General features: G+C 36.8%; 2 protein-coding genes across 2 annotated transcripts; both read left to right on the forward strand.

The window, feature by feature from the left end:
- The first annotated feature begins 8105 nt into the window (after positions 1–8105).
- Positions 8106–9399, forward strand: LOC122140852. The gene is made up of 3 exons (XM_042745999.1): positions 8106–8270; positions 8411–8412; positions 8506–9399. The coding sequence occupies exons 1-3, from the start codon at positions 8106–8108 to the stop codon at positions 9251–9253; spliced, it is 915 nt and encodes a 304-aa protein (XP_042601933.1). The 3' UTR covers positions 9254–9399.
- On the forward strand, positions 9385–18066 carry LOC109102942 (ribonuclease inhibitor-like). The gene is made up of 6 exons (XM_042746000.1): positions 9385–9485; positions 13444–13569; positions 14010–14183; positions 14850–15023; positions 16593–16766; positions 17335–18066. Exons 1-6 carry the CDS (start codon positions 9385–9387, stop codon positions 17339–17341), a joined length of 756 nt encoding a protein of 251 aa, XP_042601934.1. The 3' UTR covers positions 17342–18066.
- Positions 18067–24200: the final 6134 nt, after the last annotated feature.

Below are 24200 nucleotides of genomic sequence, written 5' to 3' on the forward strand. Positions count from 1 at the left end.
TGGTCACACATTTCTGGCCTGTGAAAGCTGAAGAAGAAGAGCTTTCTTCTGGTCTTCCTCTTTCAGTTGGAGGAACCTCAGATTTTTTTTCTCACCAAACCTCTGAAGACACAGAGGTTTTTCTGCAGCCATCCAACTGCAGTGTGGAGGTCTTTTGTTATCCTTGGCTCCTCTTAATGAAGTGTACAAACAAATGGAATGAAGTGTTGAACTACCTTCACGATGATACTGTGTGCATTCAATAACAAATAATCCTAAAAAGCTGTAGTCAGGATGTAGCAAGCATTAGCAAGTTTTGATTGTTTTTTTTTTTTTCAAGTGCCCTATTTGAGATATATAAAACCTACTCCTGCTGCAGATTTCAGTCTCCTGCTCTTCTCCGCACTTGCACATAGTGAGGACATGTTTCCTGTGAAGAAATATTATGTTAATTTTGTAGTCTGCTGACAGAGAAAAACGTTTAGAAAAAGATACCTTTCAAGAGCAAAATTTTCCAAGAGAATGAGGCACCACTATTTTAGTATAAGAGGAAAATCAAACTGGCAAATAAGGAAAAGCAAATATTAATATATCATCAAATTGAATTAAGTCCCAATATCTTAAACAACAGCTACAGCTGAAATCAAAGGCATCTCAAGGACCATGTAGAGAAAAACTGAAAAAAAACCATTTAATACAGAGGTCAAGGAAAGCACTTTTGTTTATCCATTCCAATGAAAACTAAGTAATATGTAATATATAATAATATAATAGTATAATATATATATATATATATATATATATATATATATATATATATATATATATATATATATATATATATATATATATATATATATATATATTAGGCTATCAGTCGATTAAAAATTGAAAAAAAATCTAAATGAATTACATTATGTGCTCTATTAATTAATCTATTTAATCACAAACTACATTTGGCTGTGAAAATGTCCCCAAAAGAAAGAAATAATTTATTTGATTCAACATAAAATTTATTACACATTTAGACTACAGCAGCCTAACGTAAACTATTCAGAAACATGATTTGAGAAACATGTCAGTTTTTTTCATGCAATGGAAGTCAGCAGTAACCAAAAAACAGCTTTGTTACCAATAGTTCAAATCTTCTCTTTATGTTCCACAAAAAGAAGGTAAGTCATATTCAGGGTTTGAGTAAATGATGACATGATTACATTTTTGGAGGTGAACTTTAAAGTGCTTTCCCCTTTAAAATGAAATAATACTCTAAATATGTAATATATTGTAGACACTGTATATCCTGTACTCTATATTGCACTTCTGGTTAGGATGCTAACTGTGTTTCGCTGCCTTGTACCCATGTGCACTGACAATAAAGTTGAATCTAATCTAATCTAATCTAATCTAAAGTAAGAAACTAAAACTGCCAGCAGGTGGCGGTAAATGAGTCATTCATTCATTCGATTCGTTCAAACGGCTGATTCATTCAGGAATTCAGTAAACGGCTCACTTTATGAATGGCTTTTTGAATCATTGGTTCACCCGATTTGTTCGCTAAAACTCGGATTCATTCAAAACTAAACACTCACTGTGTGTTGTCCTTGAGATGCACAACAATTTGCTTTGGCTTTATAGGTAATATTTTGTTGGCAAAACAGAGAGTAAAAAACAGACAATACTGTGCGTTATATATTGTATATAGCACAATATACTACACAATGATATATAGTATATTATATATTATACCTAATAATATAATTGTATATATACTGTGTTATATTGTAAAATACAAACCCGATTCCAAAAAAGTTGGACATCTGTATTAAATTGTGAATAAAACAGAAGTTTCAAATTTCAGTATTTTATTCAGAATACAACATAGATGACATATCAATGTTTAAACTGGAGAGAAAAATGTACCATTTTAAGGGAAAAATATGTTGATTTAAAATTTCACGGCATCAACACATCTCAAAAAAGTTGGGAACAAGGTTTACCACTGTGTGGCATCCCCTCTTCTTTTTTATAACAGTCTGCAAACGTCTGGGGACTGAGGGAGACAAGTTGCTCAAGTTTAGGAATAGGAATGTTGTCCCATTCTTTGTCTAATACAGGCTTCTAGTTGCTCAACTGTCTTAGGGGCCCTTCTTTTGTCGATCCTCTTTATGATGCAACCAAATGTTTTCTATGGGTGAAAGATCTGACTGCAGGCTGGCCATTTCAGCACCGGATCCCTTCTTCTACGCAGCCATGATGCTGTAATTGATGCAGTATGTGGTCTGTTATAATAATATGTTGGAAAATGCGCGTCTTCCTGAAAGAGACTTATGTCTGATGGGAGCATATGTTGTTCTAGGAACTTGATATACCTTTCAGCATTGATGGTTCCTCCTTTCCAGATGTGTAAGCCGCCATGCCACACGACCATGCAACCCCAAACCATCAGAGAGATGCAGGCTTCTTGAACTGGAAAGCACTGATAACAACTTGTCCTTGTCCTCTTTTTAGTCCGATGACATGGCGCCACAGTTTTCCAAAAATACCCCAAATTTTGATTCGCCTGACCACAGAACAGTTTTCCACTTTGCCACAGTCCATTTTAATGAGCCTCCTGGCCCAGAAAACACCCATGCTTCTGGATCATGTTTAGATATGCCTTCTTTTTTGACCTATAGAGTTTTTAGAAGCTATCAATCCATTTAATGGCACGGGTGGATTGTGTTCACCCACAATAAGCTTGGAAGTATTCCTGAGCCCATGTTGTGATTTCCATTACAGTAGCATTCCTGTATGTGATGCAGTGTCAGCTTCAAGAGCCCAAGATCACTGGCATCCAGTATGTCGGCCTTGACCCTGCACAAGACAGAGATTGTTCCAGATTCTCTGAATCTTTGGATGATATTATGCACTGTAGATGATGATAACTTCAAACTCTTTGCAATTTTTCTCTCTGAGAAACTCCCTTTCTTCTGATATTGCTCCACCATTTTTCGGGCCAAGCAGCATTGGGAGAATTTGTGATCCCTCTGCCCATCTTTGGACTTCTGAGTAGACACTGCCACTCAGGGCTCTTTTTATACCCAATCATGTTGCCAATTGACCTAATAAGATGCAAATTGGTCCCAGCTGTTCCCCTTATATGTACATTTAACTTTCTCTGGCCTCATTGCTACCTGTCCCAACTTTTTGGAATGTGTAGCTTCCTCATGAAATCCAAAATGAGCCACATTTGGCATGACATTTCAAATGTCTCAATTTCTTACATTTATATGTTATCTATATTCTATTAGTGTGAATAAAATATAAGTTTATGAGATTTGTAAATTATTACATTCCTTTTTTACTCACAATTTGTACAGTGTCCCAACTTTTTTGGAATCAGGGTTTGTATAACACTCTATATTAACTTATTTACTGAACTGTTTTGTAAAAATCACATTTGGGACAAACAGCACTCGTAGATTGCTCTCACTGCTCGCGTGATATCACTTATATAATTACGAGACCAAAAAATGTAAAAATAAAAAATCATACAGGAGCATTTTTGCACCAATATCTTGAATTTCAGGGCATAACCGCATCTGGCATGCACACACCTGGGCACAGATGGACAGAATATATGGCATGGGGGGACGCGGGCCTAATGGTTAGAGAGTCGACTCCAATCAAGGGTTGTGGATCGCTTCCGGCCGCAGGAATTGTGGTGGGGGAGTGCATGTACAGTTCTCTCTCCACCTTCAATACCACCTACCTCTAGGGTGCCCTTGAGCAAGCAAGGCATCTAACCCCTTAACTGCTCCCCGGCCGCAGCATAAATGGCTGCCCACTGTCTGTACCACAGTGTGTGTGTGTTCACTGCTCTGTGTGTGTGTGCACTTCTGATGTATAAATGTAGAGCACTAATTCTGAGTATGGGGTCACCATACTTGGCTGAATGCTACGTCACTTTCTAATTTCACTTTCACTTCACATTGACACACATATATATATATATATATATATATATATATATATATATATATATATATATATATTAATTTCTTTTCCTTTTCTTCACCATCAACATTAAGATGCAACAGTCAACGGAGCCAGCCAGCTGATGAGGAACATTCGAAAATAATATAATATCATTCAGTTACTCCTGGATAAGAATATGCAACACATTATTTGTTAGTAGCTTTGTTTTATGAAAGCCTTATAAATCTTTTTGATCAGCTACCTCATCTATCTATTATCTGATTAAATCGTTTTTAAAAAATGCTGACTTGACGTCAACGTATAAACTTTGAATGATCTAAACACTACGGTCGCTATGCTTAGGTAAGATAACTTTGCCTCACCACTCCTCGGTTTGACGCTGCTGGCCTGGCGCTGCTGTCTGAGACTGCATGTGACATAAGGGTTCTGCAGTTCTGCAGCTGGGGATTATTGGGTGAACACGCTGGTCTACTCAGAAACCAAACATAAAGATGGCTCTGATTACAACAAGACACTGTGCAGCCGTTGTTGAAAACAAAGGTTTGCATTGCCTTCCTTCTGATCCCAACATTAGAAAGAGGACTAACTTTATTTTTAATGAAGCTCCTGATCAAGGCCAATAAGAACTCTGTTCTTGTTCACTTCATCTCTGTTGTAATCCATTTACAAACAAGGCACAGTTTTTACACGATTTTTCTCAGAAAGATTAAAACTAAAAGACAATGCCATACCGATCATTGATTTGACCAGAATGTCGCGAGCACAAGTGTGAGCAACTGTTTTTATTACGGATCAATATTGCTTTTGTCTCTTCTACAGATCGCCATGTGTTTTTTGACCTAAATGACAGCAGCGCCCAGCTATAAGGAATGTATGCTGTCAAACATACACAACTATTAGCCAATCATAGCAGGGTGTTTACTTCCTCGAAGTCTACAATCCACCTCACCTATTCAAACAGAGCGCTCTGATGAGAGGGGCTAAACAGGATAGAAAATAACCTATTACTTAAATTATAAAGTTTTTTTTATGTAAAAAATAAAAAACAGAGGCAGTTCATGACCCTTTAAATGCAGAGCACAAATTCAGAGTATGTGACACCATACTTGGCCATCACTGGCCACCACTTTGCACTTAAATAAAACAATAGCTTTTAATTATACCTGTAATGTTGAACCTGGTATACGAATGGCTAAAAATTGCGGCTTAGTTTGAGTATTGGTATTAATGATATTGGCCTTATTAAAAATAGGCTATTTAGTAAAAAGATGCCATTCAACACATTTTAAATATACAATTATTATGTTGATTCTACATTACTTTGGAGGTTTAATGTGAAATTATTACAATATAAATATATTATTTATTAATCGCGATTAATTACAGAAAAATATCTTGTGTGTGTGTGTATGCATTATCTCTGATCTGCTGTATTGCCTATTTTATTATACTCACCCCACAGTGGAAATCAAACCAACGGGAGCCTAAGTAGTGTCCAGAAGAGTGAATGTCTATGAGCGGCCAGAAAAACTTGAGGATACAGCATAAATCACTCATCTGATGTACATTTTTGTTAAACATACATACAGAGAGACAACCGCCACAACAACTAATATGCAAGCATGCAAATTGGCCAATATTCACTTAGTCAAAATCCAGAAATCAATCAACATTCTGAAAGCCAATTCAAACTCATAGTACGATCTTAAGTTCCACACTCATACTAATTATGAGGCCCTGGGAAATACTAAGAGTTGAGCAAATGACTCAGTGTTCCTTCTCCACGCCTGATCTCTCACAAACCATGCATTGCAAGAGTGCTGTCAAGGTGAAGATTTTCATCAATCTGAATTAATCCCAATGTGATTTCGGGGTTTTTAACACCTTCAATGTCTTTCAAAATCATAGTAAATACCATGGCTAATTTTGACTTATTACTTTATTAGGCTTGACACAAACGCATTATAAAAACTGTCGAAAAAACTGTCTCTTCTGCGGCACAATAAAAGCCAAACACGTCTACACTCGCATGTTTTACATTGAAATATATTTAATACAAACAAGAATTACACTCCATGTTAAATGGATGCTTTTATCCAAAAGTGACAACACAATTCCATACAAAATGAGCAATATCACAAGCCAGTTTGTCATGGAGCAGCAATATTTATAACATCCAATGTCAGGTTTAGTTTTTTAAAAATGCCGTAAAAAACACTGGCTTACTGTAAGGTGTGTGACCGTAGTCTTAAAAGGGTTTTGAGCAACATAATGTTTAAATTCATTTTATTGACCCTTATTTGCCCATTCAGCATAAGCTGCTGTGTGAATGATGAACACACCTAAACTTATAAATCATAAAGTCGAAAGAAATCAATTTGGTGACATGCTAATAGCCTGAACTCTGCAAATGAAACTGAAAAAAACAACCCATGTAAACTAGTGCTAAAATAACAAGTGACACAAGTGACATTTATCTTAGTTGATTTTTTTTATGATTTATTTTAAGAATTTAATGTATTTATTTAATTATTATTTTTAATTAAAAAAAAAAAATCATTAATTCATTTTTGGATTATTCAGGCCCCTTCAGACATATACCATATGTGACAATTAAAATGTGCAAATCATCCGTTGCATTTTTACAAATGAAAATGGATGAATTCATTGCCATTAGGAAAATGAAAATGAAATAAGGAATAATTTACAACAGGTCAATAGAATTATTGAAAAAAATAACGAAAAGTAATTTCATCAAGACTGCGCTGACAACAAGTTTTCTGTGGCTGTGCTCGTATATTTTTCAGTGTGTACGTACTCTACTGTATTTATGACATTGTGCTATAATGAAAGTTAATTTATTGGGAAAAACATGGAAATAGTTTGTCATTTGTATCGCATTGTTTGTCATATTTGTTTTCGTAGTGAGCATCTTTGTGGGTTTGATTCATTTGCTGTTGTATGCTGTAAGGACCTTTAAAATAACTGAAATGATGTGGCGAAGTTATATGTAACTGTAATGTGGTCAAGACCTGCCTGGAACTACTTTAGCCAAATAATTGCACATCTTAGAACATTCGTCAACCAAACAGATTCAGTGTAGAACAGCCCTGTAGTATAAAAATCAAAATAAATTAATTTTTGTTGTTCATTTGGGCACATAGGCTTCTTTGTGAACACTTTAAAAAAAATGGTATGGGTTTCATTAATTCATTAAAAATCAACAGAATATTTCTTAAATATCTTGTATTTATTCTTTTAATGTCAACTCCACATTATATTAGCTGTATGAATTCTTGCATGTTGTCTATTATCACTACTCTGTTGTCTCTATTCTATTATACTCATTTCCACAGTCAAAAATCAAACTCACCGGGGTCCAGCTGTGTGTCCATGAAGAGTGACCAATCTGTGGATACTTCAAAACACATTTAAAGGAGACACACATCAACTGATCTGAGGTACAACACTGCACAGAACGTCAGACAGTTACGTTATTATAGAATATAATGGGCACTCCATTTAATGACAGTAACTTGTCATGCTTGTACGGTGCAGCATCCAGAATAGACAGTATCACTAATAAAAATTAATTCTGTTTGCTTTTGTCATGTCTGGTGTAGGGCATGGATTAGATGGTAATTAATAGATTCAACACTTGTTTTATTTGCTTAACTGTCACTTTTTTAACCTCTTTAATTGTTGTAATCTGTTATTTTATTTCCATTTTTAACTCTAAACTGGTCCAAAGCACATTCAGATCAAATCTGGTGAAGAAGTTTGAGCGTCTGTATGAAGGAACATCAAAGCAGGGAAACCCAACACTCCTGAATGAGATCTACACAGAACTCTACATCACAGAGAGTGAGAGTGGAGAGATTAATAATGAGCACGAGGTGAGACAGATTGAGACACACTCCGTTGAGGAGAGCAGCAACAGAGGAAACACCAATCAACACATGCAATGAGATCTTTAGAGCTTTACCTGGACAAGACAAACCCATCAGAACTGTGCTGACAAAGGGAGTCGCTGGCAGTGGTGAAAAACAGTCTCTGTGCAGCGAAGTTCCATTTTGGACTGGGCTGAAGGGAAAGAGAATCAGGACGTCCAGCTCATATTTCCACTTCCTTTCAGAGAAATCAACCTGATGAAGGACAGAACACTCAGTCTTTCAGATCTTCTTCATGTCTTTTACCCTGAAACCAAAGAAATTGACATATCCAGTGATGAATATAAAGTGTTGTTCATCTTTGATGGTCTGGACGAGTGTCGTCTTTCTCTGGATTTTCAGAGCGATGTGAGGTTGTGTGATGTAAGTGAATCAGTCTCAGTGGACATGCTGCTGATGAACCTCATTGTGGGGAATCTGCTTCCCTCTGCTCTCATCTGGATCACCTCCAGACCAGCAGCAGCTGATCTCGTCCCCTCTGAGTGTGTCTCAGTCTGTGACAGAGGTACGAGGCTTCAATGATCCACAGAAGGAGGAATACTTCAGGAAGAGAATCAGTGATCAGAGTCTGGCCGATATAATTATCTCACACCTGAAGTCTTTTAAGGAGCCCTCTACATCATGTGCCACATCCCAGTGTTCTGCTGGATCTCAGCCACACAGTTCTGGAGAAGATGTTCAGTGAAGCAGAGAGTGGAGAGATTCCCAGACTCTCACTCCAAATGTACACACACTTCCTGATCCTTCAGACCAACATCAAACAAGAGAAGGACTATGAGAAGAAAGTCAAAGATGAAGATATGATTGTCAAACTGGGGAAACTGGCTTTTCAGCAGCTTGTGAAAGGAAACCTGATCTTCTATGAGGAAGACCTGAGAGAGTGTGGCATTGATGAGACAGAAGCATCAGTGTACTCAGGATTGTGCACTCAGATCTTCAGAGAGGAGTTAGGTTTGTATCAGGGGAAAGTCTTCTGCTTTGTTCATCTGAGCATCCAAGAACATCTAGCAGCTCTATATGCACATCACTGCTTTAAAAAGACTTGCATAAATGTGTTTGAACAAACTGAACAAAGTTGCAAAGTTGTAACCCAGAAGGAAAAAAAATTATTTGGCCTGCACCAGAGAGCTGTGGATGAGGCTTTACAGAGTATGAATGGACATCTGGATCTTTTCCTGCGTTTTTTTCTGGGTCTGTCCTTGAAGTTCAGTCAGACTCTCTTAAGAGAACTACCGACACAGACAGGAGCTGCTCCTATAACAAAAAGGAAACAGTTCAGTACATCAAAGAGACGATCAGGCAGAATTCCTCTCCAGAGAGATCCATCAATCTGTTCCACTGTCTGAATGAACTGGGAGATGATTCACTGGTGCAGGAGATCCAATATTATTTGACATCTAAAAAAATCAAACAAACCAAACTCTCCTCTTCACAGTGGTCAGCTCTTGTTTATGTGTTGCTGACATCAGAGCAGAAGATGGAAGAGTTTGTTCTAAAAAAGTTTACTGGATCCCAAAATACAGCAGATGAAGTTCTTCAGAAGCTGCTGCCTGTGATTAAAGAATGCAGATCAGCTCAGTAAGTCACACTGACAATCATCACTACAATGATAAAACATGATCACATTCATGATTTTAGTATGTGCTTCTTTCTTACCAAAAGTTCAGAAGGAGAAGTGTTCACAAAATCACTGACAAAACTTGGGGCCATGCAAGCTGCCATATGCTCTTATATCAGTGTGATAGAAGTATTGAAGGAAACAGAATCATTTTAACCTTTGTTTTCCATTTGATACACACATTTAGATGAAATGTGTTTCATATATACAGAGTTAATTAGATTAGATTTGATTCAACTTTATTGTCATTGCACATGTAAGGTACAAGGCAACGAAATGCAGTCAAATTACATGATGATAAGGACACAAATTACATGACACCATCATTCAGAATTCAGTATATTTAAGATATAAATAAAAAAATATTGGTAGTGGATGTGCTGCTGCATTCTACGTTTGAACGTTTTTTGAGAGTGAGTATTGCTCTTGTTAAGTGTGTCCTAAATTAAATAACTATCAGTGATGCGCATTTCAATAAAACGATTAACAACATATGACAGACACTGCTGGACTCGTTTGGTAGACAAACATTCCATTGTTCCTACAGTCCGCTGTAGGCCACACATAGCAGTAGTGTAGTAGCCTACTGTTCAATTCGCATCCTGGTCTGATCGCAATCATAACCCTCATCCCTGGTCTTTCCAACAATATGAAAAATACCATTGCTGTACAATGTAACTGAAATGGCTTTTAAGATTTGCATGTTTTAGTATTTTTAAGTTCTTTCAATGACAGGCTACATAACAAGCAAAATTGCACAAATTTGGTTTATGCTTAAAATAGAATTTCCAAGCAGTGACAAGCATGGACATTTTGAGGGGCAGTTGCTCAAATCAAGAAAAGGGTATGATGCATTGACATCCATATTAAATGTCAGAAATTACCTTTACTATTAAGGGGCAATATTTGCCAGTAGGTGGCAGACAGTCACTGTCTTAATGAGCGAGTCATTGAATCATTTAATTCAACCGATTCCTTCAAAATGCAGATTAATTCACAAAACACAAAATACTGTGTTGCTCAGAGATGTGCATCTGTTCTGCTGTGGCTTTGTTTGGAACTATTTTTGTTATAGCAAAAACATACTATATTGACAATATTATATTTAAAATATAGGGCCAGATTTACTAACAGCTTTTACCAGTGCAGACTGTCTTTTGGCATTAAAATAGTACTATCAGGTATTAACTAAAGACATGCAGTGAATAATTAGCGCTGAAAAGGCACGGACACAGTTATTTTTGTACCTGATCTTATTGAATATGCATTTGTAGGAGTTTATCTTTCAGACGCAAAATTTATGGGAGGAAAGTATTAAAGGGTTCATATGACGTTTCTAAAAAAAATCCATTATTTTGTGTATTTGGTGTAATGCAATGTGTTTATGCGGTTTAAGGTTCAAGTTCTGAAAAACGAGGTGTGCCCTGATTGGCCAGCTATCCAGTGTGTTGTGATTGGCCGAATTCCTCAAGCGTGTGACGGAAATATTATGCCACTTAGCATACTGTGATGCTGTGTCCCGGAGCGCTGAGACAAAACCAATAAAACCCATTACAAATGAGGCATTTGTAGCATCCAGTGGGCACATAATTACTGATTATAATGACTTGTACAGTCTTTTTATGCGTTGCGTTGCGTATTGGGCTGCCTAAACATAAAACCATGTCTGTATTTGTGATTGGAGAAACAACAAGCGCTACTCTACACTGCTCATAACTTGCATTTGAATCATCAGTGGCAAATTCCTTAAATATGTAATGTACTTACAGGCTGTGAGTCAGAAGCGCCAGACTGTCCTTGCAAAGTTGGAACTGCCCCACTTTATAGAAACAGCCTTCCCAGGATCAAGAAACAGTCCTCCATAAAATGTGCTGCACACATCTGAATATTTGGGTTGAACTGTTCTGGAACAGTGTTGTAAATACAACTTAACCACTGATTTCTAGTCTTGTCCTCTTTTGGAAGGCCAAAGAAAGTATTTTCGCTTTAACAACGAAACACACAGCGTCTCCACGACATGGCGGCAGTGGTAACAATACTACAGTGAGAATAAAAGTTACGCCTTCTTCCTTTGCATGAACATTTGGGCGGCGTTATGCAGATCTTCCCACATCGTGACGTAGACATGTGGGGACATGTTTAAAAAGAGGTGTTTTAGGAGGGCATAGTTGACTCTTAACTTTTATAAAGAATATCTCTTTAGATTTAAGACTTATGTCTTTGCAACTTTACAGATATTCTTGATGAACCAAGAGCTTGTAACACTCCAAAGAGAAAGGAAAAATTTAAATCGCATCATATGACCCCTTTAAAATCAATCACGCAACATGATTCACCAATGACGCTCGTCAAATTACTGCCTTTTGGACCATTATTTAACGCCCACAAAAAGCATGTATTAAAGCAGGTGGTAATTTGTGCTGCTCTTGGTAGATTGCGCTGGTCATTATGGAAGTGATCTGGCTGCGTCTGTGTTCTTAAATGTGTGCATTGTCATTTAATAACACACAGAATTTCCCCTCCCATCTGTGATTTTATGGAATTGCACTCTAATGCTAATTTGCCGTTTTTTTGTAAATCTGACCCCTAAGTCACTTAAAATACATCCTTTTTTATTGAATTGTTGTATAAGATCAGTATCACATTTACAACTGTGCTATTCGACATAAAAAAAAAAACTGTTCTCTTGCTTGTTGTGATATTTTAAAAAGGAACTGATTACTCTTGCCCCATATTACATTTTTATTCATTTTGGTGGCATTTTTGCCCTTGTTAATTTTCAGCCCTGCTCTTTATTGTAACTATTTTAAGAACCCCTGCTTTAGACTGTTATTATAGAAAATTAACATACCCTTTAAAAATCACTACATTCATTTTGATAGGAAAAGATTAGTGCATTTTTATGTCCCAAAGTGTTGTCTGCTGAGTTCTGTGTGGACATGTCCTGTATTAACAAGGCTTAAAGAACTTGTGTAAGTCTATCATTCACAGCCCATAATAAAAATTGTTTGCTTGCTTCCACACCAATTCCGGAGACATTTATTTCATCATGAAAGGCAGAAATCATGATCATGTTGGCATCATGATGTGTTAATATACAAATGAAATATGCAGCACTGGTCACTTCACTAGTCCACTTGTCAGTTCTGTAACATAGACAACAATTTCCATAATCAGCAGAAAAGGAGCACAATATTATAAATAAAACAAACAAACCAAAAACCCTGTAGACAAGTTTCTGCAGATTCAGCATAGACTGGAATGTAAAATGAAAGTTGCCATAGTGGTGAGAAGAGAGCATAGCAAATGTGCAAGCAAGAAATGGTAACACGGCAGTGGATCTTGAGCAGCAGAGTCATTACAGAATGCTTTTAGCGTGGATTGAAATCCACTCCATTCATATGTGACTCAGGACCATAGCCACCCCGCTGTGCACGTCCCTTGTGCCAATAGTGTGGTGAGAATAATGCTTATAGGTAACACTGAAAACAGATCTTTGTCAGTTTTTTTTTTTTTTTTTTTTGTGCAAAAGCAAAATCTATCTTTTGTATCTTTTATCTGTTTACACTTTAAGGGTGAAATGTACCCAAAGTTTTATTCATGAGGCCCCAGGAGTGTGACTGTGTGAAACTGCACACTTACAGCAGCTGATGTGGATTTTAGTGTGAGAGCTGATGATTGTAGAGGTCAGTGTGTGAGACGTGTTGAAGATGATGTGACAGGGATCAAAACTGACAGCCAACAGCAACAGAAACTTTAATAGTGTCTGTTTGTTCTCTAATTATGTCAATATGTATGTTTTACTGTCTATATGAAATATACACAGCAAAATCCCCAGAGTTAAATCACCTCTGCTCAGAGTACATATTCTCCCAATCTAAAGAGTGTTAAAGTTTTCATGTTTTTGAATCTCTGCAGGTTGTATGATTGTGGAGTCACAGATGAAGGATGTGCTGCTCTGGCTCCAGCTTTGAGATCAAACCCCTCACACCTGAGAGAACTGAATCTGTCTATGAATGAACTAGGAGACTCAGGAGTGAATCTGCTCTCTGATGGACTGAAGGATCCTCACTGTAAACTGGAAAGACTGCAGTAAGATTGTACAAATGTGTCAAAATGTTAATTCTCCTACTACTAGGATTAATGAATGATATTTAAAAAATACAAAATTAAAACAAAAACTAAAAAAAGACTTTGAAGTGTCGTGTCAGGTAACTGAAGATGATGTTTTTTAATCTTTATTAGGTTCTTTACTAGGTGTCTGCGCCTGACATAATTTTACTTAATTTATGACATGATTGGAATGATACATAAAAAATTTTATATGATAAAAGTGAATTTAACTCTCAAATACCCATGTAGAAGCGGGTCTGAACTTTAGACTGGAGCTGTTCATCTTGTCATGCATTAGCGTGGATTGAGTCTCTCTTTCTGAGCTGTAGATCCTGAACTGAGAGACTGAGGAGTGTCATTGTTCTCTACAGGCTGAATCATTGTGGAGTCACAGATGAAGGTTGTGTGGCTTTGGCTTCAGCTCTGAGATCAAACTCCACACACCTGAGAGAACTGAATCTGTCTAGAAATAAACTACAAGACTCAGGACTGAAGCTGCTCTCTGATGGACTAAAGGATCCTCACTGTAAACTGGAGAAACTAAGGTAAGATTGTATAACAGACTCAAAATCTTCATTCTCCTACTGCTAGGATTAATGTACTGTATGATACAATGAAACAAAATTTAAAAAAAAAAAAAAAAAAAAAAAAAAGACTTAAAATTGTCCTGTCAGGTGACTGAGTTTTTTAATATTCATTAGGTTCTTTAAAAGGTGTCTGAGTCTGACATAATTTTGCTTCATTTTTTATGATAGTATACATATGATTGGATGATACATAAAGATTATGACATGGTAAAATTTAAATTAAAGGGATAGTTCACCCAAAAATTCTGTCATCATTTACTCACCCTCATGTCATTTCAAACCTGTATGAGTTGCTTTCTTATGTTGAACATAAAACGAGATATTTTGAAGATTGCTGGTAATCAAACAGTTGGTGGTTTCCATTGACTTTCTATAGTATTTTTTTTCCTACTATGGAAGTCAATGGCAACCACCAACTGTGGTGGTAGATGTGGGTCTGAACCTTAACCTTCACCCTCATGTCGTTCCAAACCCGTAATACTTTCGTTCATCTTCAGAACACAAATTAATATATTTTTTCATGAAATCCGAGAGCTCTCTGACCCTATAGACAGCAATGGGATTACCACGATCAAGGCACTGATCCTGAACAGAGAGACTGAAGAGTGTCATTGTTCTCTACAGGTTGTGGGATTGTGGAGTCACAGATGAAGGTTGTGCTGCTCTGGCTTCAGCTCTGAGATCAAACCCCTCACACCTGAGAGAACTAGATCTGAATTATAATAAACTAGGAGACTCGGGACTGAAGCTGCTCTCTGAAGCACTGAAGGATCCTCTCTGTAAACTGGAGACACTGTGGTAAGATTTTCAGACAATTGAAGATTGGTGTTTTAATCTTCATTTGATTCAAAGTTTTAGACCATTTTAATTGTTTACATACAGAAGTGTTGAGGATTTCGGAGTACATTAAAAAATAAAAAAGGTCCTGACATTATATGTGACACTGAAATTAACCGCTTCAAGCACCATGTAGAACCGGGTCGACTCCTTTGGGTGTTTTATTGTCTTTCTAATCACTTCACTTGCGTGAATAATTTTACACCATTGTTTATATTTTTGTGTCAGGCACACAAGAAGCAATGAAAGTTTATTGAGATTTAATGATCTTAAACTACTGTATATAATACTGAATATAATGTTTGTGCACTAATGTATTTGGGCAAATATTTGCTAGTCCTCATAATGCCTGATTTCACCAGCTGACTGAAAAAAACATTACTGGATATGAATTTTTTTAATGTTTCAAAATTAATATAATCACTGACATTATTGTAAAATAAAAATGCAAAACCATTACAACAATAGACAATAATATAATTGTTAAATTGTAAAAACATTAAATAATAATTTAAAACATATAAAACATATAAAATGTACATTACAGCATACATTTCAGTGATCAAGAGGGCACTGCAAACTTCAATTTTCTCTTCAGCTCTTCTTTTGCTGTTTTCATTTGTTTGTTCTGTTTAGTCATTGTTTTCCAATCAGTTTTACCACAAACTACTGAACATAAAGCAACATACACAAGCAACATTTTTTCCATTTTTCGATTATTCAGATGTTTTGTTGGACGTTCAACTCTGAAGTAGATGTGCTCTCTGCTTTTCATAATCTGTAAACCTTTCTAGTCATCTCTTCTACTTTCTACTTCTATTTTCCCCAAGTGAAAATAGCATATTATCTTAGTGATAGATGCTATTTACACTAAGTGCAAATAAATATAGATTCTATTTACAATATGTAAAAATAGGAGTATTTTTTTTTTTCAACAATAGTAGTTAAATGCTATTACTTAGTGCAAATAGTGCCGCTATTGTAGGACATTATAAAACAGTATATTTTTAATGCACATGTGAGCAAAGTGCTGCAACAGCTGACTGAACAGATAACTGAAAAGAAGGAATGGTACTCAGACTATCTTATAATAATTGATGGGCATTTTAATGAAGCAAATCTCTCTGGTGAACTGCCAAAATACTGAGATACAATGATACACACACATCACTCAGCTTTGGGATTCTCTGATCACTGTTTAGTTTACCTTACACTTAGCTACAGGCAGAAACCTAATTCAGCTAAACCTATAATAAAGACTGTAAATATATTGACTAATGAAGCAGAGCAGGATATACAAGCCTGCTTTGACTGCTTGGATTGGAGTGTTTTTGAAGCTGCAGCCACTGATCTGGATGAGCTCACAGATCCTGTAACATAATATATCAGTTTTTGTAAAGATACATGCATTCCTACCATGAGACCTGTTAATCATGTTGTGGGTTAAGTCTCTCTTTCTGGTTAAGTTCCTGCTTCTCTGAGCTGTAGATCCTGAACTGAGAGACTGAAGAGTGTCATTGTTCTCTACAGGTTGAATGATTGTGGAGTCACAGATGAAGGTTGTGCTGCTCTGACTTCAGCTCTGAGATCAAACCCCTCACACCTGAGAGAACTGAGTCTGTCTGAAAATAAACTAGGAGATTCAGCTGTGAAGCTGCTTTCTGATATGAAAAAAGATCCACAATATGGACTGCAGAAGTTTCTGTGAGTAGTGATGACTAAAAATGTCCATATATTGTAATTGAAATCTAATTTTTCTTTTATAATTGAATGGTTCCTCATACTATAAACAATAGTTTTATTCTTTTTATAGTAATTTGATTAATGTTTGAGTATATAAATGATATTTTCAATATTTTCTGGTCTTCCAGTGTATTAATATTTGTGTTAAACAGACAATGAATTATTAATTTCACAAAGAAATACCATCTTAATATTTTTATTATTATTATTATTATTATTATTATTATTATTATTATTATTATTATTATTATTATTATTATTATTATTTTTAAAGCCAGAACAATTATTAATTTTCCCACATCTGGCCATTACAATATGTATCACAATTTTTTTAGGGGTCAAAGGTTAAAAATCATCATCGATGGTGTTTTGGATTTGACATCATAAACTGGATGATTAAATGGGGCTTTTGATGCCATATATCACAGGATTATACTATCATATTAATAGAGCAATGTTTGTTTTGGTTGTTCTAAAGTGGATGATGCAGTAATGTCACCACATTTGACTGTCTGTGTTTTACTTTCAGGTTTTAGATTTGAGTCTGAGCTTCTCTGGATCACATTCAACAGGATCAACAGACACAAACCCATAGTGATCATCACACACGGATGTGTTTGTGGAACTTGCCATGATCCAATACTTGATCCAAAGTCAAACAAAGAAACCTTTTGTTTCTTCTTCAGAACTGACATTTGTTCTGGTGCCCCATTTTACATCATAATTTTCTGTTCAGTTCTTATTACAAAAGATTTCAACCCAATATGTGCCTAGCACTGGGTTAAAGACCGGGACTTTATTTATGATTAGGAGACATGATAAGCTTTAAAAAAAAAAAAAAAAGGTCATTTCTGGATGTCTGTAATCTGATCCAATATGGAAGTGGCGCTGTAGCTGTTTGTCTTCAGTGCCAGAAGCTTCTGTTTTGAGGCAAGAAGTTCTGTTGAGCCCCTAAACACACAACCTAGATAAAGAATGAGATGAGATGAGAAAAATTCAGATGGAGAAGAGACTCTTCACTAACACTTATCATGATAGTTATGCAACTAGACCGTCAGAGACGTCCTATGGTAATCTTGTACATAAGGTTAAAAATACAACTATATTGAAAAAAGGTGAAAGTTGCACTTTAAAACACATTAATATTTGATCAGAGGGGTGAACTGAACACTTTGTGATCTGTACTTCAACTTTATGCTTTGGTTTGGTCAGTCAGGCTAGGGTGACCAAACGTGCCATTTTTTCAGGACACATCCTGGCCAGGATTTCTGTATTGCCTAAAATATCCACGTTTTGGCTTTGGTTTCCTGTTTTCATACTTAAAGTAATGATCGTTTGACCAATAACATGCAGACATTGTACGTAATCAACCAATCGTGGTGCGTGAGAAGGTGGGATCTACAGAGAATGGTCAAATCGATGCAAATATGTGTACATATAAGTGTTTGACTTGAAGCAGCACTGAGCAAACCGATCGGTGTATGACATTAAAGTACCGTGAGATAGATTCAAAAGCACAAGAAGCCGTCTGCTCTCTAGAGCTCTCACGGTACTTTGTCATACAACAATTGGTCTGCGCTGTGGAAATAAAGACAAAACGTGGATATTTTAGGCAATATAGAAATCCTGGCCAGGATGTGTCCTGGGAAAATGGCACATTTGGTCACCCTAAGTCAGGCTAAAAATGGACAGTAAATGTACCTTTTTTTTTTTACATATAATCTTTTATTAATGACAAAAGTACTAAAAACCAGCATACTACAAAGCTACATACAAAATAAATAAATGGACTTGAAATACCAATATGAGATGTATGCTTTACTGTGTGAAAATAAATATCAATATCCCATAAATACTGATCATGAATACAAGATGAAAGTGTGATTTTTGGGAGAGATCACAATCCTAGGTGACCTCACCTGTCTAAACTGGGCAGGTTTTGGTTGTCTATCTTCCACACGACTCCCCAGACCTCGTCTCCTTCACTCTGCTGTATGGTGGCCACTCCACCGTGCCAAGCGCAGTCAGTGCGGTCGCCCGGAAGACCAAAATTCAGCCTGTACTCCTGAGATACAATCTAAATCTATTATAAGACAGTGAAGCTTTGAGATATACAATGATACTTTATGGAGTACTATAGTACGTCCATGAACATCCTGTTGTATGATGCTTTTTTAAAATTATATTTTTTAAATTACTTTGTTTAAAATTATTTTAGTTTTTTTCCCACTTTTTAAAAACATTTTAAAAATAAAATATACACACACAGTGGTGTGAAAAATTATTGGCCCCCTTCCTGATTTCTTTAATGTTTCAGATCATCAAACAAATTTAAATCTTAGTAAAAGATAACACAAGTAAACACAACATGCAGTTTTTAAATGAAGGTTTTTATTATTAAGGGATAAACAAAATCCAAAACTACATGGCCCTGTGTGAAGAAGTGTTTGCCCCCCTGTTAAAACTGTGGTTTAATTTCTCTAGCTACACCCAGATCTGATTACTGCCACACCTGTTTTCAATCAAGAAATCTCTTAAACAGGACCTGCCTGAGATCTATCAGTCGGGAAAAGGCTATAAAGCCATTTCTAAAGCTTTGGAACTCCAGCGAACCACAGCGAGAGCCATTATTCACAAATGGCAAAAACATGTAATAGTGGAGAACCTTCCCAGGAGTGACCGGCCAATCAAAATTACTCCAAGAGCACAGCGACGACTCATCCAAGAGGTCACAAAAGACCCTACAATAACATCCAAAGAACTGCAGGCCTCACTTGCCTCAGTTAAGGTCAGTGTTCATGACTCCACCATAAGAAAGAGACTGGGCAAAAATGGTCTGCATGACAGAGTTCCAAGACGAAAACCGCTGCTGAGCAAAAAGAACATAAAGGCTCGTCGTAGTTTTGCCAGAAAATATCTTGATGATCCCCAAGACTTTTGGGAAAATACTCTGTGGACTGACGAGATAAAAGTTGAACTTTTTGGAAGGTGTGTGTCCCATTACGTCTGGCATAAAAGTAACACCGCATTTCAGAAAAAGAACATCATACCAACAGTAAAATTGGTAGTGTGATGGTCTGGAGCTGTTTTGCTGCTTCAGGACCTGGAAGACTTGCTGTGATAAATGGAACCATGAATTCTGCTGTTTACTAAAAAATCCTGAAGGAGAATGTCCGGCCATCTGTTCGTGACCTCAAGCTGAAGTGAACTTGGGTTCTGCAGCAGGACAATGATCCAAAACACACCAGCAAGTCCACCTCTGAATGGCTGAAGAAAAACAAAATGAAGACTTTGGAGTGGCTCAAAGTCCTGGCCTGAATCCTATTGTAACATTAAAGTGTGACAAACATGGAAAAAAATAAGAAATCAGGAAGGGGGCCAACACTTTTTCACACCACTGTGTGTTTGTGTGTGTGTGTGTGTGTGTGTGTGTATATATGTATATATATATATATATATATATATATATATATATAATATATATATATATATATAAAGATTTTTAAATTCAAATAAGTAAACAAATAAGTAAATAAATATCTAACCATACAGTTCTATAATTAGAGGGAGAAAATTTAATAATTAACTTTTTTTTTTCCAAGTAATATTGGGTCCGTTGGTAACATTGTTTCAAAATGCAATTTCCTTACAAATCATTTCTGTTGTTTTATAGCTAGTAGTTATTTATGATTACAGCAAAGGTTAATTCCAACCATTATAAATTTAATGTAGACAGTACTTTCATTGTCTATTTTTTGTCATTCTATGTACGTATCTCCATTAATTTAATTGATATGTCGATAATGTTGTCAGCTACATACGGTATTTTAAATAACAATGAAACACAAAAAAAATCAAATCGCTGTTTTTTTAATAGGCTCATTCACATGAACCGATCGAACCGATTCGCAAAAGACAACTGACCCGTGCAGTTTGATCACAATTTTTCAAAATAAAAGCCCCAAACATTCTTTCGCTAAAACAGGTGTGTAAAACAACGTTTTGGCAATATTGGTACAATACTTTTGGGATTGACAAGATGTTAGATCATGTCTTTTTATGGAAAGTAAATATATGTTTAACATAATTGAAAAAACTAAACTTTTTTGGGATCAGGATATAAACAGTAATATTATCGGACACAGGCCATTATCGCTTAAATAAAAAGTGACATTCTTTAGCAAACAACTACACAAGTTAAATCAAGCAGTTTATTGACAAATGTAGAAAAATAACCAGACACCATTGCAGAAACATCACTGCCTTATGATTAGCACAAACAGCTCAGGAGTTTAACAAAAGACTCAAAACAGCTTTCAAAAGAAATTAATTTAATGTACAAAATTCAAACAAATGTAAATCAAAATATTTTCTAAATGACTTAACAGGTTGTGGTTCAAGGAGGAGAAGTTTATTTTCATTTAGTTTAAAAAAAGCATCAGCCTGCATCACGATTGGATTGTTTTTTACAGGTAAAAAAATGTTTAAACTAAAAAAAAGTTTATTTTCATTTAGTTTAAACATTTTTTTACCTGTAAAAACAATCCAATTGTGATGCAGGCTGATGCTTTTTTCTTTGCACCCTCTTTCCAGAATTCCTTCTGATCTGACTTTCAATGCATTTGGTGCCATAAAGGTTGATTGTCTGAATGAACTTGCAAGCACAAGAAAAACAAAAAAGCATTATTTTTCAAAGCAGTGTTTACAGAATTTGCCTCAAATGTCAAACTTGGTGCTGTATGCATGTTGACGTAAAATAATAATAATAATAATTAGATGATAATCCATTACATTTAAATTATTAAAGCTCCATTTTTTACAACGCATTCTCAATCAGCAGAGCAAACGCACTGCTGCTTACAACGCCGGTCTTTTGTCGGGAAACATGAGTGAGTACAAAGCATCGTGCTATGCTCTCCGACGCGCAGTAAGAGCCGCCAAACTCCGATACAGGGAACGAATAGAGTCACATTTCCAGCTCAATGACTCCCGACGCATGTGGCAAGGACTAAGAACCATCTGTGCCTTTGGAAATAAATCCTCTGCAGAGGTGAGAGCAGATCCGTCGCTGGCTGACGATCTAAACACTTTCTACGGCCGCTTTGAAAGCAATCTGAGCAGCGCGAGTCTGCCGATCAGCGCGTCAGGAAGCAGCATTCAGAGCAGCGATAATCATGTAATCACCGTGTCTGAGGACGAGGTTCGGAGGGCTCTAAAGCGAGTGAACATCAGGAAATCAGCCGGACATGATGGGATTTCTGGCCGTGTTCTGCGGTCCTGTGCTGATCAGCTCGCTGGTTTGTTTACATCCATTTTTAATGAGTTCTCTTGCTACAATCGGTGGTTCCCACCTCCTTCAAAAAATCTGTCATCATCCCTGTGCCTAAGAACAATAACCCCTCTTGCCTGAATGACTATCGTCCAGTTGCCCTCACATCAATAGTCATGAAGGTCTTTGAGGGACTGGTTAAAAACTTCATCTGCTCCTCCATCCCGGATACTTTGAACCCTCTTCAGTTTGCTTATCGCCCCAACAGATCCACCGATGATGCCATCTCTCACATCCTGCACTCTTCTCTCACACACATTGACAGCAATAACAGGAACTATGTAAGGCTGCTATTTATCGACTATAGCTCAGCTTTCAATACTATAGTCCCCATCACGCTAGCTTCTAAACTCATGGACCTCGGCCTGACATTCTTAACTATGCAACTGGATTCTTGATTTCCTCACCGGAAGACCTCAAGTGGTGAAAGTAGGCCAGTTCACCTCTAACTCCATCACCCTGAACTTAGGAGCTCCACAGGGCTGTGTCCTGAGTCCCCTGCTCTACTCTCTCTACACACATGACTGCGTGTCTTCCCACAGCTCCACATCTATTATTAAATTTGCTGATGATACTGTGGTTCTGGGCCTCATTTCCAACAATAATGAGACTTGGATGAGGTAGAGAAATTAACATCATGGTGCCAGGACAATTGTCTCTCTCTGAATGTGAGCAAAACTAAAAGAGCTGATTGTGGACTTCAGGAAGAGACAGCAGCAGCCCTATACTCCTCTAATGATCAGCGGGACCCCTGTGGAGAGGGTGAGCAGCTTCAAGTACCTCGGTGTAAACATCTCCGAGGACCTGACTTGGACTACACACATTCAAACTCAGGTTAATAAAGCCAGGCAAAGACTGTACCATCTGAGACAGCTGAGAAAATTCAGGGTTTCACCTACAATCCTGAAAACTTTCTATTCAGGGGCCATAGAAAGCGTATTGACTCAGTGTATATCAGTGTCGTATGGGAACAGCTCCAGTCATGACTGCAAAGCCCTGCAGAGAGTTGTGCGCAAAAGCAGAGCTGTTAAAATAATCAAGGACTCCATTCACCCCAGTAACCATCTTTTCACTTTGCTGCCATCTGGTAAGCGTTTCCGTAGCCTGATGTCAAAAACCGAGAGACTTAGGAGGAGTTTCTTCCCCCAGGCCATCAGGCTCCTAAACTCAAAACCAGCCTCCTAACATCTTCATGTCTCCACTTAATATTCACTTTATCAGTAAGATATTCATCATTCACTACCTCACATTGACATACTGAAAGTGTCAACCTGTTGCACATTTGCCTCTTGTACATTCCTGTGTATCTTAATATTTAAGACTACAGTTTACTTTCATGCACATTATTTTCCACTATATATTAATTCTACAGTATACATCTCTTTATATATTTTATATTTTATTCTTATATTTTTATTGTTGACTTTTATTTAATTCTTTCATGCTATATTTGTGTATATTTTCATCTGTGTTGTATTCTTTAATAATTGCACTGTCCATGGAGCGGACCTGACTCACATTTCACTGCTGGTTATATATGCTCTATATAATTGTGTATGTGACAAATAAAAATCTTGAATCTTGTTTCTTAATTTTTGAAAGTGCTAGAATGCTGAAATGATGGGTTTAATTCCAGGAGTGGTTCTGGGGTGAGTGGATATCCAGGGCTTAGCCCAGAGTCATTAATATATGTATCACAATACAAGGGATACACTTCAAGGGAAACAAGGGGACAGCAAGAAAACTGGGGGTAGTGTTTTATCAACTATGATTTTAAACCCACAGGTTCATGCTTTATAACATCAGGAAAATCAGACCCTTCCAATCAGAGTATGCCGTTCAGCCATAGATAAACAGTCAACCATACCATAAGTCTTGAGGTCACCAGGTCATGTCCAGAACATTAAAACAGGTGAGATGTCAAAACACTTTCAAACAATAGAGTGGTGTAACATAACTGCAGTGCCAAATCTAAATGAAGCATGCTTATACTGTACACGAGGGGTCCTCATCTCTGGACCTCGAGATCCACTTTCCTGCAGAGATTAGCACCAAGCTGGATTAAA

This window comes from Cyprinus carpio, chromosome B19 (genome assembly GCF_018340385.1).
Source record: "Cyprinus carpio isolate SPL01 chromosome B19, ASM1834038v1, whole genome shotgun sequence".
Taxonomy (NCBI): Eukaryota; Metazoa; Chordata; class Actinopteri; order Cypriniformes; family Cyprinidae; genus Cyprinus; species Cyprinus carpio.

Excerpts from the sequence above, each read along its gene's own strand:
- LOC122140852 (XM_042745999.1), top strand. The coding sequence starts at position 8,106 with ATGAAGGACAGAACACTCAGTCTTTCAGATCTTCTTCATGTCTTTTAC.
- LOC109102942 (XM_042746000.1), top strand. The coding sequence starts at position 9,385 with ATGGAAGAGTTTGTTCTAAAAAAGTTTACTGGATCCCAAAATACAGCA. Across the intron at positions 9,486-13,443 it reads AAAGAATGCAGATCAGCTCA|GTTGTATGATTGTGGAGTCA; the intron begins GTAAGTCACACT and ends GAATCTCTGCAG. Across the intron at positions 14,184-14,849 it reads TGTAAACTGGAGAAACTAAG|GTTGTGGGATTGTGGAGTCA; the intron begins GTAAGATTGTAT and ends TGTTCTCTACAG.